At 41.8% G+C, this 14138-nt stretch overlaps 1 protein-coding gene across 8 annotated transcripts in view; it reads right to left on the minus strand.

The window, feature by feature from the left end:
• Positions 1–14138, minus strand: part of Grip1 (glutamate receptor interacting protein 1) — a 379314-nt gene that overhangs the window by 14273 nt on the left and 350903 nt on the right. For 5 of the 8 annotated variants that reach the window (XM_047550564.1, XM_047550567.1, XM_047550566.1 and 2 more), the window contains 2 exons: positions 14029–14073; positions 9345–9578 (listed from right to left, as the gene is read on the minus strand). In XM_047550564.1, coding sequence (XP_047406520.1) covers positions 9345–9578; positions 14029–14073 — 279 coding nt within the window. The remainder of the gene's footprint in view (positions 1–9344; positions 9579–14028; positions 14074–14138) is intronic. The other 3 variants (XM_047550569.1, XM_047550568.1, XM_047550565.1) reach the window with 1 other exon arrangement.

Below are 14138 nucleotides of genomic sequence, written 5' to 3' on the forward strand. Positions count from 1 at the left end.
TCTTCCTTAGTTCCTGCTGCCATTTCTTCTAATGGCCCCCTCCCACCCCCAAAACAGAAGCTGTGGCAATAGGCAGAGGGCATTCGCCAAGATTCAAGTTCAGCCTTGTAGCCAGGTGTGGTGGTACATGTCTGTAATCCCAGCAACTCAGGAGGCTGAGACAGGAGGATCACAAGTTAGAGATCAGTGTCAATAATTTAGCAAAGCCCTAAGTAATTTTGCAAGAACCTGTCTCAAAATAAAAAAGTAAAAAGGGCTGGGTATGATGCTCAGTGGTAAAGCACCCCTGGGTTCAATCTCTAGTCCCCACTCCAACCCCAGCACAATGACAAGTTTGCCTTGTTTTACATTTCTAAGCAAGTCTATGCATGTCTGCACCAAGTCCTCCAGGCTAAGATCAGAAACCCACAGCTTTTTTTCAGTTTTAATGCACGTGACAAGATTTAGCCAGCTGAGCCCACTATCTCTCCATTTGGATTTTAAAGGCTTTAGCATCTTGAGCAAGTCATGGCAAGTGACAGTCATTCCAGAAGCAGTTCCCAAACATTGACAGTCTCCCAATGGCTCAACCTCTGGTCCCAGTGGCCTCAAGGAGCAAACCAACACCTCCCTCTGAGAGATGGTGCTGGTTTTCCTGCAAATCGCCATGACTTGGGTTTACACTTGGTAGACAACACTGGGGCACACACCCTGTTCCTTTAAACCTGACAATTTAAATAATGTCCGTTTTGGTGACAGTCCTATATTACCAGTGAATCTGGAAAAAAAAAATGCCATCCTCTCAATTGCAATTTTCTAGCCCAAGAGGAAGCAATCTCAGTTTATGCCACTAGAAACTCATGGGTTTCCAGACAAATTGGGTCAGAAAGGCAGCTGCTGCCTCCTGTCTGGGGAGTCTCCTTGGCAGAGGACAGAAAGGGACAGCTGCTTCAAACATTGCCTCCTGCTGCTCTCTGGCAACAGGGCTGGAAAAATGACAGCTCACCAACAAGAGAATCAGGAGCTAGCATTAGGCTCTAAGTGTGAGCAGGTCAGGGGCTGACTTGTCCTTGGAGCATGAGTTCCAACCAAGGGAGCACACAGTGCCTGCGAGCTGTGGCGGATTTACATGCTGTTTTCCTGATTCACCCCAGTGCACCTTCACACACCTACCATTTCACATAATGTCACAGATGAAGGAGACCAGTCTCCAAATTCTGCAGGAGCTCAAACCCAGCCCTGTGTTGCTGATGGTCACCTAGTCATTGTCAGCTCAATTACTGGCCCTTTTTATTTGCCCCAACCACTTCCAAGTTGGCCAGTAGTGTGGCCAAGTCCCTGTTCCTGGCATCTCTGTTCAGGACTGCCTGCTGCCTCCTCACAGCACTGTCCCTCTCCACTCCACCTCTGCTTCCTAGCTCCTAAGTCACTCTGACCTGGCCCTTATCCAACTATTAACCCTTCCTGACTCCTTTGCAATTTATAGACTTCCATTCCCATAGGCCCATGTGGGCCTCCTTGATTCAGGGACTGCTTGCAGCTCTGGGTAGGAGGCATGCTGTCTACCCATGCCTTGGGCCTATGGATATTGGGATCCAGGCTCGCTGTCATTCAGGAAGGATGACAAGTTACAATGACCAGACTCCCAGGGCACTGAGTGCCAACTGCCTTGATTGAATTTCCTCATTCTAGGAATTACTGAAGTCTGACATTACAAAGAGCCCAAGAAAGAGCTCTGTATTCCATTTAGGGAATAAAGGACACAAGTCTAGGGCTCCACTGTTAGCCAGTTAAGGACCACAGTCCTGCCAGACAAGTAATTTGGCAGAGAAGTGATGGAGGAAGGGGTGCAGAGGGCTTTTCTCCAAGAACCTGGAAACCAGGGAAACAGAATGACCTTCAGAGCTATACCACTTGTGAGCATCTTATAGATAATATGAAATTTTACAACCTATAAATAAACATATTTGATCATAACAGAGATGCGACAAGGACATCAGGGGGAGATGAACAGTAAGACTTAAGGGAAACTGTTAAAATTTCTGAAGAGAGGCAGTGGTGGTGGATCCATGACAGCTATGATAGGACTCACAGTCAAAACTGGAAGCAAGGCACATCAGAACACTGTCCAGCCAGCCTGCCCGAGCATGACTGGAGGCTGGGGCATGGCAAGTCTGCTTGGCTTACTGTTTCATTTCTGTTGTTCACAGCACAGGCTGCAAAGGCGACAGCAACTCAAGGAAAGTGATAAGATGTAAACTGAGTTCAGTCTGGGAAGGATGTGAGTGATTTCTGCTCTGCCCCTTAGAAAAGATAGTGCCTGCCATGGGTGTTGTAATCCCAGTGGTTTGGGAGGCTGAGGCAGGAGAACTGAGAGTTCAAAGCCAGCCTCAGCATCTTAGCAAAGGCCTAAGCAACTTAGTAAGTGTCGGGGTTTCTAGAGCCCCCGGCCTTAGACATGGTCAAGATGGCGCCTGACGCTGAGCCAAAAGCGGCCAGCTATACAGTAAACAACCAGCGAATTCCAATGATTGGCTAGTTAACGATGTGACTAGAGCATGCCCCCTCGTGTACCCATCCTGCGCCTGCAGCTGTCCGCGTTTATCTCGTGTACTCTCCCCTGATTGATTGAAGTGTATATAAGCCTGGTGGGTGGGAGAGTAGGGGGCAGAAGCTGAGGAAACGGAACGAACGGAGCGGAAGAAGCTGCGGCGACGGCGGCGGCGACAGCGGCCGCGGCAGCAGCGGGAGCGGGAGCGGAGCTGGAAGGAGGGAGTACGCGGGAGTGGAAGGAGCTGGGAAAAGGGAAGCTGAGAGTGCGCAGAAGCTAGGGGTAAGAGAAGCGTAGGAAAGAAACTGTGCATAATAAACTTCCAAAGCTTCAGACATTTGTCGTGTCTCTCTCTGCGGCCAGAGGGGACCCGATAAGTAAGATCCTGTCTCTAAATAAAATATAAAAAAGGGCTAGGGATGTGGCTCAGTAGTTAAGGGCCCCTGGGTTCAATCCCTGGTACCAAAAAACAAACAAACAAACAAACAAACAACAACAACAACAACAACAACAAAAGATAGCCCCGAAACCTGCCTAATTCCTCTACAAGTCACTGAGCAGTTTGATTTCAACTTAGAAATCTCACACCAACATTCTTATTTTCCTCACTGACTGAAATGTGTCTATATTGCTATCTGTATCTATCTGTATAATTTCTTTATCCCTCTTTAAATGAAGGTTCCTTCTACTGTCATTCTTTGTTATTGATTTAAGCAAACAAGCATTTTTTGGCACTTGACAGTCATTCATATAAAAATGATGTTTTAAAAAGTAATTTTGGACAGAATCACAGACACGGGAAATGATACGTTTTAAGGATTGTCAGGGCTAGATGCCATTATTTATTTGAAACATACAATCCAGATTCCAACCCTTGGTTTTCAATTCCAGTTTCCACAACTGGCATAGGATATAGGGACATCAAGATGGTGGTGGCAGGGCCCAAGAAAAATGCTGACTGGAGTTTAAGACTGATAAGTCACCATGTCCCTGTTTATGATAGAGCCCATTACCATGACAGCACCCACCACTGAGGGCTTATCACCCATCGCTACAGGTTCTGAATTCTAATCAGGTAAAAATCAAGTAACAAATGGAAACTGTATTCTAGTTAGGTGACAATAAAGTAACCAATGGGAACAAAGGGGGCAAGGTCTTCAATCAGCAGAAAGGAACCTAGGCACAGCTCAGCACATAAAGACAAGACTCATTCACACCTGGGCCTAGAGCCACCCTCTGGCAAGGCCCACTCTGCTCTACTTTATGGAGTACACCTTCACCTTCAACAAGTCTGTGCTCTGCCTGTTACTTCTGCACGTCTTGCTTAATTCTTTTTTAGGATGCCAAGAACCTGATCCTAACTGGAAACCTCAATAGTATCACAGCAACGTGCCCGTTATCTGTCCCTGGTGTCAGAGGGAGAGAATACTCCTCAGACTGACACAGGGACCAGTAACACACCTATTTCTCGGATCCCACTGGGGCTTCTGTCTTCTTCTGTGGCTCTAGGGTGGCAGTCTGAAGCTTGTGAAAGTCTGGGTTCCGGGGAGATCTCATTTTCTGAATTTCTGACGCCAAAGCTGAGGCAGAAGTCTGAATGAGGGTGACTTCATCAGGAAAAGGTTATTGTGTGAGGTCTTCCTCTCCCAATAACAGGCTACCCTGCCACTTCTTTGCTAAGTGAGAAATTGGAGGTGCAGAGAGGTGACATGGCTTCCGAGTGGCAGTGTGTGCCTAACCTAGGTCTGCCTCACAACAAGGCCTGTGTTGTCTCTGCTTTATCATTCCTTGCCTGAGGAGAGAGCGGCTCAATCTAGCAAAGAGTGACAGACAAAAGCAAAAAAAAATTCATACGTTGAGGGTGTTGCTTTAGCTCCGACTGATTTCCACAGCAGACAGTTCTCCTCTAGCTATTTGGAGAAGGTCTACACCTGGCAAGATATTGAGTGCCAGCTCCAAATATTTAGTGAAGAAAAAGAGGTGTGTGCCAGAATAAGACATGTAATTCCATTTCATCTTCCCTCCTAGGGCTGAGTCTGTTACTGCCTCAGGAGAATGTTGTACCAGAAGCTGGCTTTAAACACCAAAAGTGACACTTCTTTCGAAGAATAAAACAACTTTACTGTACCAAAAAGAGCAAAACTCCCCTCTCAGAAAACTCAACACATACTGCAAATGCAAGATAACCTTGGGTGGAGGAAAAGCTGATGTTTGCAAAACCAGCTGGGAGAAACAGAGGTCACTTATGAGTGACTCGGGTGTTCCAGCTTTGTGCCACCAGTAGCTGTAAATAAAGGGAAGTGCTGACAATTTAAAAACATTTAAAAACATTTCTGTGAAAAGAGAAATGAAACTAGAGGCATACAATTAAGAAGTACAGTTCTATTGAAGACCATGAATGACAGGGGAAAACGAAATGTCAATATATTTTTTTAAAAAGTTCAAATGCTCTGAATGTGGAGAATGTTCCATTCTATTGAAGATTTTGTTTTGCCTTAAGGTGTGAAAGGAAGTGAGGCTAGAATTCATCTCAGAAATAGATTAAGTGGACACCAAAGGATATTTAAGTTTCAGAAGGGAAATAAGGGTTATCGATGAACTGTAGCTAAGATCACAAGCTCCTTATCTGCAAAGAGAAAGAACCTGCGATAAGCTGTAGGACAAAACAGAATTCATTTTAAAGATAAAATACAGAAGCTGCAGGGCTAAGATGCAGCCTTCCTTCCTCTTTAGATTGACACTCTGTTGCTGCCTATGATTTTCCTGAAACAGAATAATCACCTGCAGTTAGTAAAACCTAAGGGGGCTATTTTCAACCTTTAGCTTGCACTGAAAAATCCATTGAAGGGGTTACTAAAATGTAGATCTTTACCCCTTCATGAAAACGCTGACCATGTAAGTCTGGGTGGACTTATGAGCCTATAAGGACCATGCATCTTAACAAGCATCTCTCAGTAAAGGTTATTAGGAGTCCATAATCCAAACTATTGTCTAAGGCTATAGTCCTTAAACTACTGATTGAGACTTATTTTTGTATTATGTGTGGATTTGGTACTGGGGATTGAACCCATGGGTGCTTTACCACTTAGCCACATCCCAGTCTTTTTAATTTTGAGACAGGGTCTTACTAAGGTGCTGAGGGTCTCACTAAATTGATAAGAACTTGCAAACTTGCAATCCTTCTGTCTTGGCCTCCTGTGTTGCTGAAATTAAAGGCATGTGCCACCATGCCTGGCCAAGTTGGGACCTATTAATAAGTCTGGAAATCATCTTAATGCAATTAGCATTTGAAAAGAAACCAAGCAAAGTCAGTGTATACTGTGCAGCAAGTTTTGAATTCATTCATATATATCAGTGTGGGCGAATGGGAGTGTTGAATTAATCAGTACAATGTATTTCAGACTGCGTCTCAGCTGAGCAAATTGGAGAAGCAGTGACCTAATGGGATTGAGCATCCCTTCTCTGGACTCCCTCAATGTTCCGTGCACCCTGACACTAAGTACCAAACCAAATCAACTTCCTCCTTCCTACTACTTCTACATAGCTGGAAGGATGACAACTAGTTTTTTTTTTTTTTTTAACTACAGGAATGAATGTGGATGACTTGAAGAAAAGCCCGCCAAGACCCTGGAACGGCCTCAGACATAGGTGACAGGAAATGTACTAAAACCATTTGGAACTGGGGACCCTCCAAAGGTCTGAAGAAAGAAAAAGAATGGAGGAAAGGGATGGGTAGATGATGGGGAGCAAAGACAGGAGGTCAAATGGAGCCATGAGAAACTGGTAGATAAGCCAATACTTCATTTGTTCTTTATGAAGATAGTATTAGTGACCCACCCCACCCCCGTCCCCAGGAGATGAAGTGGTTTCAGCTTTTCTTTTTCTTTTTCTTTCTAGCAATGCAAGGGGTCCTTATTTATTCATTCAGGTTATCCAACTTCTAGTAAAAATAGTATTTTGCAGGCACTGGCCTGGATACAAACAGCTTAACCATGTAGCAAACAGAAACTAGAAAGTCAGCAACAGGAATAGCACCACGCGTGTTTAGAATGGTGTGCTGTTTACCTCGCCCAGCCTGCCCAGTCTGCATCTGCAGCTCTGAGGAACTCCTCCACTAGATCTGCTTAGGACAGTTCGCAATGCGGCTCTGGGGACTGAAAGCCAGCCCTCATTCTGACTGCCAAGCTAGGCACTCTGGTTTGGGCTATCTTCAACTTGAGGAAGGGGCATTTTTTAATTCCCTATCCTTCTCCATGCCACCACCCTGAGATGCCTTTTCCTCATTTTCCACAAAGATTTATGATAGGTTAGCAACATACCAAAGGGAAGATAACTCCATTTCATCACAAGTCTGTCTTTCCATGATGTTGGGTAATCTTTCAGTGTTCAAAAGACCCAGGCATAATTAACAGTGTTGACTGTGAGCTCAGCATCTTGTCTAAAGATAGTTGCTCTCCTTCTCAAGCACTTCAGCATTTGAGGGTGTTAAGCAACACACACCTTGGATGCCCCACCAGAGTAACAAATTCACTTTAAAAAGAAGATACTGGACATGTGGGCTAAACCACTCCAAAAAGTCCACAGGCTCCTCTGCTTCTTCACTTAACTAGGAAATTTTAAGGGATTCAAGGACACTTATTTTATGGTGGATCACCTTAGAAAAAAAGAGAAGTTACATGGCAAATGTACTTATTGCCACTGTGTAGGACGAAGGAGTGAAGTGAAGGGAAAAAAAAGCATGTAATTTATCAGGCCATGTTAGTCCGGCTGTGTCTGTGATCTCATGGCCTCCAACTCACATACTGCCATAAGATGTCCCAACCAGTCTGTCCACTTCTTTTCATCATGTCAATAGTAGATAATAATTTTTTTCCTTTTGAACAAGATATACTTTTTAGTATAGCTACTTAAAAAAAAAAAGCAACTATAATAACTTGCACATCCAATTCACTGTCATTATCTTTGCTAAATGCTTTCAGCACAGGAGGGATAGGAGACAGGTCTTTTGTATTCCTGGCCATCAATAATTGTCCTTTGAGGAGACAGCTTCACTCCAGAATGAAAAACAACAATAAAAAAAGAAAAACGACTATTTTATACTTGTTATTTCCTTTTCCTATAAATAGGGATAATAAATACCTCTTAAAGGAGGGCTATTGTGAGGGCTAGAAGTATACAGCATGTAGACAGCCTATAGTAGGAACTCAATACCTGTTGGCATCCTTTCTCTTTGGGGCTGAAGGAGGGTGGGTTATCAAGCATGCTCTTCTCTGCATGCACATAAATTGAGAGGAGAGGGAATCAGGAGGGCCCAGCCTTCTTGGCACACAGAATTAGCATTGAATATGTGGCTTCTGCAATTTAATCACTGTGGGAGTTCCTGCAGCCTAATGGTGTGCCTCAATTAATGTATCAGGATATGTGGCTTACCAAGCAGACACATCCATCGCATGGTAAACAGGTAAATGAGCTACCTAGTGGCATGGGGCTGACCCAGGTCCCCATTCTAAAATGCCAGAGACATTTTTGCCTTCCTGTAAGTCTAATTCCTCCTGATGCATGGAGCTCCAATTCTAGATTCTGAACATGTGGAAAGATATGCATTCCCTCCATGCACCCCTTGGATAACCCTTTGCACATGCTTCTTCCTGTGTTAGGAATGCCTCCCCCACACCCTCCTCTGCATGGTCAACACCTACTTCTAGATGCCTTTCTTGCCCCCTTTACAGTGGGTGAGGGTCCACCCTCTGCACTCTAAGGTTGCCCCAGCTTATCCTACCATTATCTCCCCACGTCTTCAAGACTGTCTTCCCACTCAGCTACATGCTCCCTGGGGATTTGCAATACATTCTTTGAATGAATGAGTGAATGAATGAACGAATGCACAATCTATGTATTAAATGAATGGATGACTGTGTGGTGAAAGAAAGGACCCAGGATTGGAACCCAACTTCCACACTATCCTTTCTTTCATCATATTCTTTTTGTCTGCTATAAAATAAATAGCCAGATTTTATGGGGGTTGTTAGGGAAACTGAAGTCTTAAAGAGGAAAAGGGGGGTAGTGGCCTATAATCTACTCTCAATCTAACATCTATTTGCTCTTCTGGGTAAGATGAATGATGAATCTCTGCTTAATAGATTCTTAACTAAGGGAGAGTGTTGGTTCTCAGAAAAGTGAGGTGAGATTATTACTATTTTATACATTCTAGCATTTTCACAAAATATAAAGCACTAGCTCTAGAAAAGGAAGCCAAAGACACCTCCCAAACACAGCTCTCCTCAGCCAGGGTCCCATAGACATTGATTACATATGCCTTGTCTGAATTCTGCCAGCAGCTCTGGATTCAGCTGAGTACAATAGGGAAGCAACTGTCATTGTCAGAGATGGAACATCACTAGGGCCCCTCTTTGTCCTGGCCCCAGAGAACTTCCTTGCCATCTACTCTAAGTCTGTACTTGAGGATTAAACCTGAACCCCCTTTTCAGAGACGCTGTGAGTGTATGATTCCTTTCCCACTTCCCATGAAGTTGGAATAATAGACTAATAACAGCTCCATGTGATATTGGAGCCTCACATTTTCATAAGATTTTGAACATAAACACATTCCTGACACATACACTGCTTGAAAGCCAGTCTTCCTTGCTTTCCAGAGTAACTTTGCAGGGATAGTGTTTTGAGAGAGACCAAAGCCTCTGGGCTCTGCCTTGTCTCCTTGACTAAGCTCATGGAGAGGGCTGTCCCCTATCTGCACCACACCATGCAAAATGGCTACTAACTTTGACCCCAGGGAAAGAGAAGAAAGCTTCCTAACCTTGTGCAGCTCCACAGGAGTTGGGGACATTATCTCCTTTATTTCTTGCTTCATTTTTCTCAGGGTCACCGACTTCCTGCCCACATCTGAGGGCAGGGTGTTGCTCCGAGTTGTTTGGCTGTAGTGTGGCCGTGAGCTGCTCCGTTCCTGGAAGCTGGCCTGTCGCCCCAGCTGGCTGCGAGGTGTCGGAGTCTCATGATTCAGACTCATAGTGCTCCCCGACATGATTGTTGCCTGTGGCATTGACAATTTTCAGAAACAATTAAGCCATGGGTGAGGAAAGGGTTTGGTTGCTCAAGGTTAAGCACAATTCTCCTTCTGCCCAGTCCAAATACATTCTCTTCAGGGCAGAGGCAAAGGCTGGAGAATGGACATACTAATTGAACTATGAAAGTCTGGAAAATGCTTTGCAAGTGACATTTGTAATGCACATTTCAAATCCAATGTAAATACTTAAGCCCTTAAGTTTATTTACTCAAATACCACCCCTAGCAGTTTAAAAACAACATTTGCTTACTACATTTTAAGCGTTAACTTTTCAGTGAGTGGGTTCTTGCAGAAATAAGCTAAGAGCCTCTCAATGGGGACCAGGCTGCCTCTATTTCAATGCTATTTCTAGCTCCAACTGGAGCTAACAAAGGGTTAGAATGGGATTATTGATACACAGGCAGTGTATCCTCAAGCTTCCCACCTAGCACTGTATATTGTCCATCCTTTGGTCAAGTGGCTTATCCTAGAAGACAGACCTAGTTGACCTCCACATCTTTCAATATAGAAATGGTCTCTGTAAGATCTGCAGGGGATAATCATTTTTTTTTTATTGTTATTGAATTCAACCCTTTGCTTAAAAGCTATGTGACTTGGATTAGATTTCACCAGTGAATTGGGAAGTTTGTTCAGTTTCAAGTATATTTCCTGCCTAATACATAAGCAAGGATAAGATTAGATCCCAAAGATGACTGAATCTCAGAACCAGAACAAAAGAGGATTTGAAACCAGTATTATGCTGGGGATGTTCACTTCTCATGTTAGGAAGATGTGAAGAGGGGCTGGAGTTGTGACTCAGTGGAAACCCACTTGCCTGGCATGTGTGAGGCCCTGGGTTCAATATTCAGCACCATATATAAATAAATAAAAGATGCATTGACAACTAAGTATATACATATATATATATAGAAGAAGATGCTAAGGTTCTAAAAATATTACTGTAGCCAGCTCTGTACTCCTAGATAAGATGGATACACAAAGGTAAACTAGCACTGGTAAATCTGCCTATAATCATGGGAACAGAAAACTAGTTTACTATGCATGTGATTGATTGGCTAAAGCATGATTTATTTATATTCACAGCAATGCTAAAAGGAGCGGTTTAACTTGTTGAGTCCTTACACTCACTCATGTTGGCCTTCCAACAACTCTATGAGGTGGGCTCTCTTATTCCTCCTAATTTACAGGTGAGGAACTGGGACTCCAAGAAGCTGACTTACCCCAGATCACATGGGAATCATTGAGCCAAGGGCGCTATCTACAACTATTTACCAGAGGGAACCCTGCAAAGTGAGGGCCGTTTTCATTTGGCATCTCGCTAAGATTTCACAATTCCAAAATTTACCTGGTGTTTACGCACTACTAACAAAGTCTTTAAATAACAGTCAAGACATGTACATATATCTAACAACTCTGCTGAAAAATAAATAAAACCAGCAACATATTGATATTCTGACTAGAGCAGTTATCTTACTGATAATCCTAAAAAGGAAATTTATGACTTAAAAAAAACTTCTTGCTGAACCTTAAACATTAACCCATGCTAAGTACCGTATATATTATGTACTGATCACCATTTAATACTTAAGTAACTCTGTAGGGTAGGTATTATAATTATTAAGTTTCCCCATTTGCAGTAAGGAAAAAGATGCTCGAATGAGTTAAGCAACTTGCCTATGAGTGTGGGCTTAGAATCCCAGCAGTATGGTTCCAGAACCCTTGATGACCTGGGTACATTGCTTAACAGTCCAGTATTAACCATATAAAATATTCTTATATATATATATATTGAAGTGTTGGGGATTGAACCCAGGGCCTTGATGATGCTAGTGTTCTACTACTGAGCTATCTCCCCAGCCCCAGGAAAAAGGGCCCCTAACTTTTAAATGAGTATAGAAATCCATATGATAGTTTATTTCAGATGGATACCCCTTTAAAATGGAAAAACACCTTTCCATGGCGAGCTGTGTTGGCATCATGGGACATCCTTTATTTTCTGGCACTTAACATATATCATGTCTGCGTTTTATCCACTCTAACTGACAGGCACTTGATGATTGTTTTCCTGTTGTGGTGACCATCCATCTATTATTTTTACCTACTTAGACTAGTTATTTGCTTTGTTAATATCTATTTTTTTTACATTCATTTTTCACAGGATGGGCAGGAAACACTTCATCACTACATCTGGGAGATGACAGTTTGGCTTTGATGAGTCCCAGCTGCCATAGAAGAAGTTACAAACGGATTTCAAAGAGTTCCAGTGGAAAAAATGAGATTCTATCAATAGTTCTTTGGTTCAACTTTTCAAAACATGGCTTGATTGCTTTGTTTACAGTGAGCTTCAAGTAAATTAGTAGCATCCAAAGAGGAATATAAAAGTTAAAGAGTACATAATAATTTAGGTTCTGACATTTAGTTAAACCTTCTTCCTTCATAATATTAAAAAAAATAGTTAAAGCAGTGTTCATTAATCAAGAAATGGCAAATACCATCGTAGTTAAGTTTTATTGAACATTTTATTGAACATTTGTTAAGTTCTATGTTCTTAGTGCCATAGCTTATTATGATCCCCATATTTTATAGAAGGAATATCTAATAAGAGATGTTGAAAATTTGTTCAGTCAGCCTCAGTTTGAATTTTTCTCCTTGGGTAAAGCTATACATTTTTCAGTGCTAAAGTTGGACCTAAATTATTGCTATCAATAGGGAAATGATTAGTAAATTAATCGCTTTCCATTTTCAAATCAGTTGTAATCGTTTTTCATCTTAGTTAATTTACACTTATTAGTGCTGTAGTATACTTTAACTTTCAATATTGGACAAAAATTTCACATGCAGGAATATAGTTCCAATATTTTTTTCATAATAGCATTTCCAGTCAAGGGAATGGAGTTCATTTAAACTAACAAGTGAATATTATTTGTGGTAAAGGTATAAATATGACTCTAATTTGTGAACTTGCCAATCATTCAGACGATCCAAAGATTTAATTTCTCTTTAGCTTATACATGCAGTCCATTTTCTTTCTGCATATATAATTTCAAGGGCCACACCTGCAAGGAGTTATGTTAGAGCAAATTCGTAGGCGGTCATGACGTGACTTCTATGCTAATGGATGTTGTTTTCATGAGATAACTCAATTTCTGTGTGAAAATAACAATCTCATTACATTACTTTTAATATCTTCTTTTTGCCTAACACAAAAGAAGTTAGAAGAATAGTTTGTTCTTCAGAAGAGAAGTATTGAAATGCAAAAAAAAAAGGCATAGGAGGCAAACGTGTTTTTTGAAAGAAGGGTATGCTCAAGAATTATGAATCAAATCGTGAATATTGTCAATGCCTTGCTAACTTTGGGCCACTTTGACTCATCTTTCTACATACAGGAGGTGGTAAATGTTTAAATAAACCAGCTGACACTTAAGAATTCTGTTCTTTTTGAAAATTATATAAAAAGAAATCAATTGCTCACATATTTATTCATTTAAATTATATAGAATTATCCATAATCCATATCCAGGTCCTTTAACTGTGCTCTGAAGCTGAAATTCATGCCAGGTAATACTATGATGTTTATAAATTCAAACTAATATTTTTTTATAATTTTCTTTGCAGATTCACAAACATTAGAATCACATAAAATATCCACACATGCAATCGAAAAGCAAAATAATATAAAGATGAGTAATCATTTTAGAATTGCAAGAGTTTCACCCAGTTATGCCATTCACATTCCTTATGGTGATTTGGGGACCTTTTATGACATCAAAATAAAAATGAGACTTTTGCCACTTTTTAAAAAATTTTAACAGCTTGGAAAATTTAAAAGAACATAAAAGGAAATAGTCCAGGGCTTCCCAGACTAAAGTGTGAATACTGTCAGCGAATTCATGGCTTTGATTACAGTACGGCCAGGAGTTCAAGCCGTTCCGCTCCATCTTGTTCCTACTCAGATTCACATGAAGTTAATATGGAATCAGGATTTGCAATTAACAGCAAAGTACTATGTAATATTTTGCCTGCTTATCAAATAGACTGGCCTTGTTTGCCAGCTGCATTATCATCTCCTTTAGAGGCAAAACAAAAACACAATGAAATTTCCTCTTATGTTCCTCTTGACATCAAATTCACTTCTATACCAGGTACAAATGAAAACATGCCAAAGAAACCTTTCTAAAGCAACTAAGAGAATGAGATGCGCCACTGCTGGGAGACTTAGCTTGCTCCTTAGCCATTTGGTAGGGAACAGTCAGGGTTAGCAGGGAGCAATGGCAGAAGCCACAAGTCAGTAAGCTTGGGGTGGGAACAGGAAATAATACTTTCAACTGCATCATATAAAATCAAATTGCTGTCCAGAAGGCAAGGAGGCAGGGGAGGCAGCTTCACAAGCAAAAATATAAACATAAAGGGTAGCTACCAAGAGAGTCATGTTTCTCAAAGACACACGCCTGTCAGCTTTCTCCTGTGGAAAGGGGTTAAAGCTTTTAAATGAACTGGTGTGATCAGTGCAAACTTAAAAGGACCAAA

The sequence above is a fragment of the Sciurus carolinensis genome, chromosome 4, assembly GCF_902686445.1.
Source record: "Sciurus carolinensis chromosome 4, mSciCar1.2, whole genome shotgun sequence".
NCBI classification, from domain to species: Eukaryota; Metazoa; Chordata; class Mammalia; order Rodentia; family Sciuridae; genus Sciurus; species Sciurus carolinensis.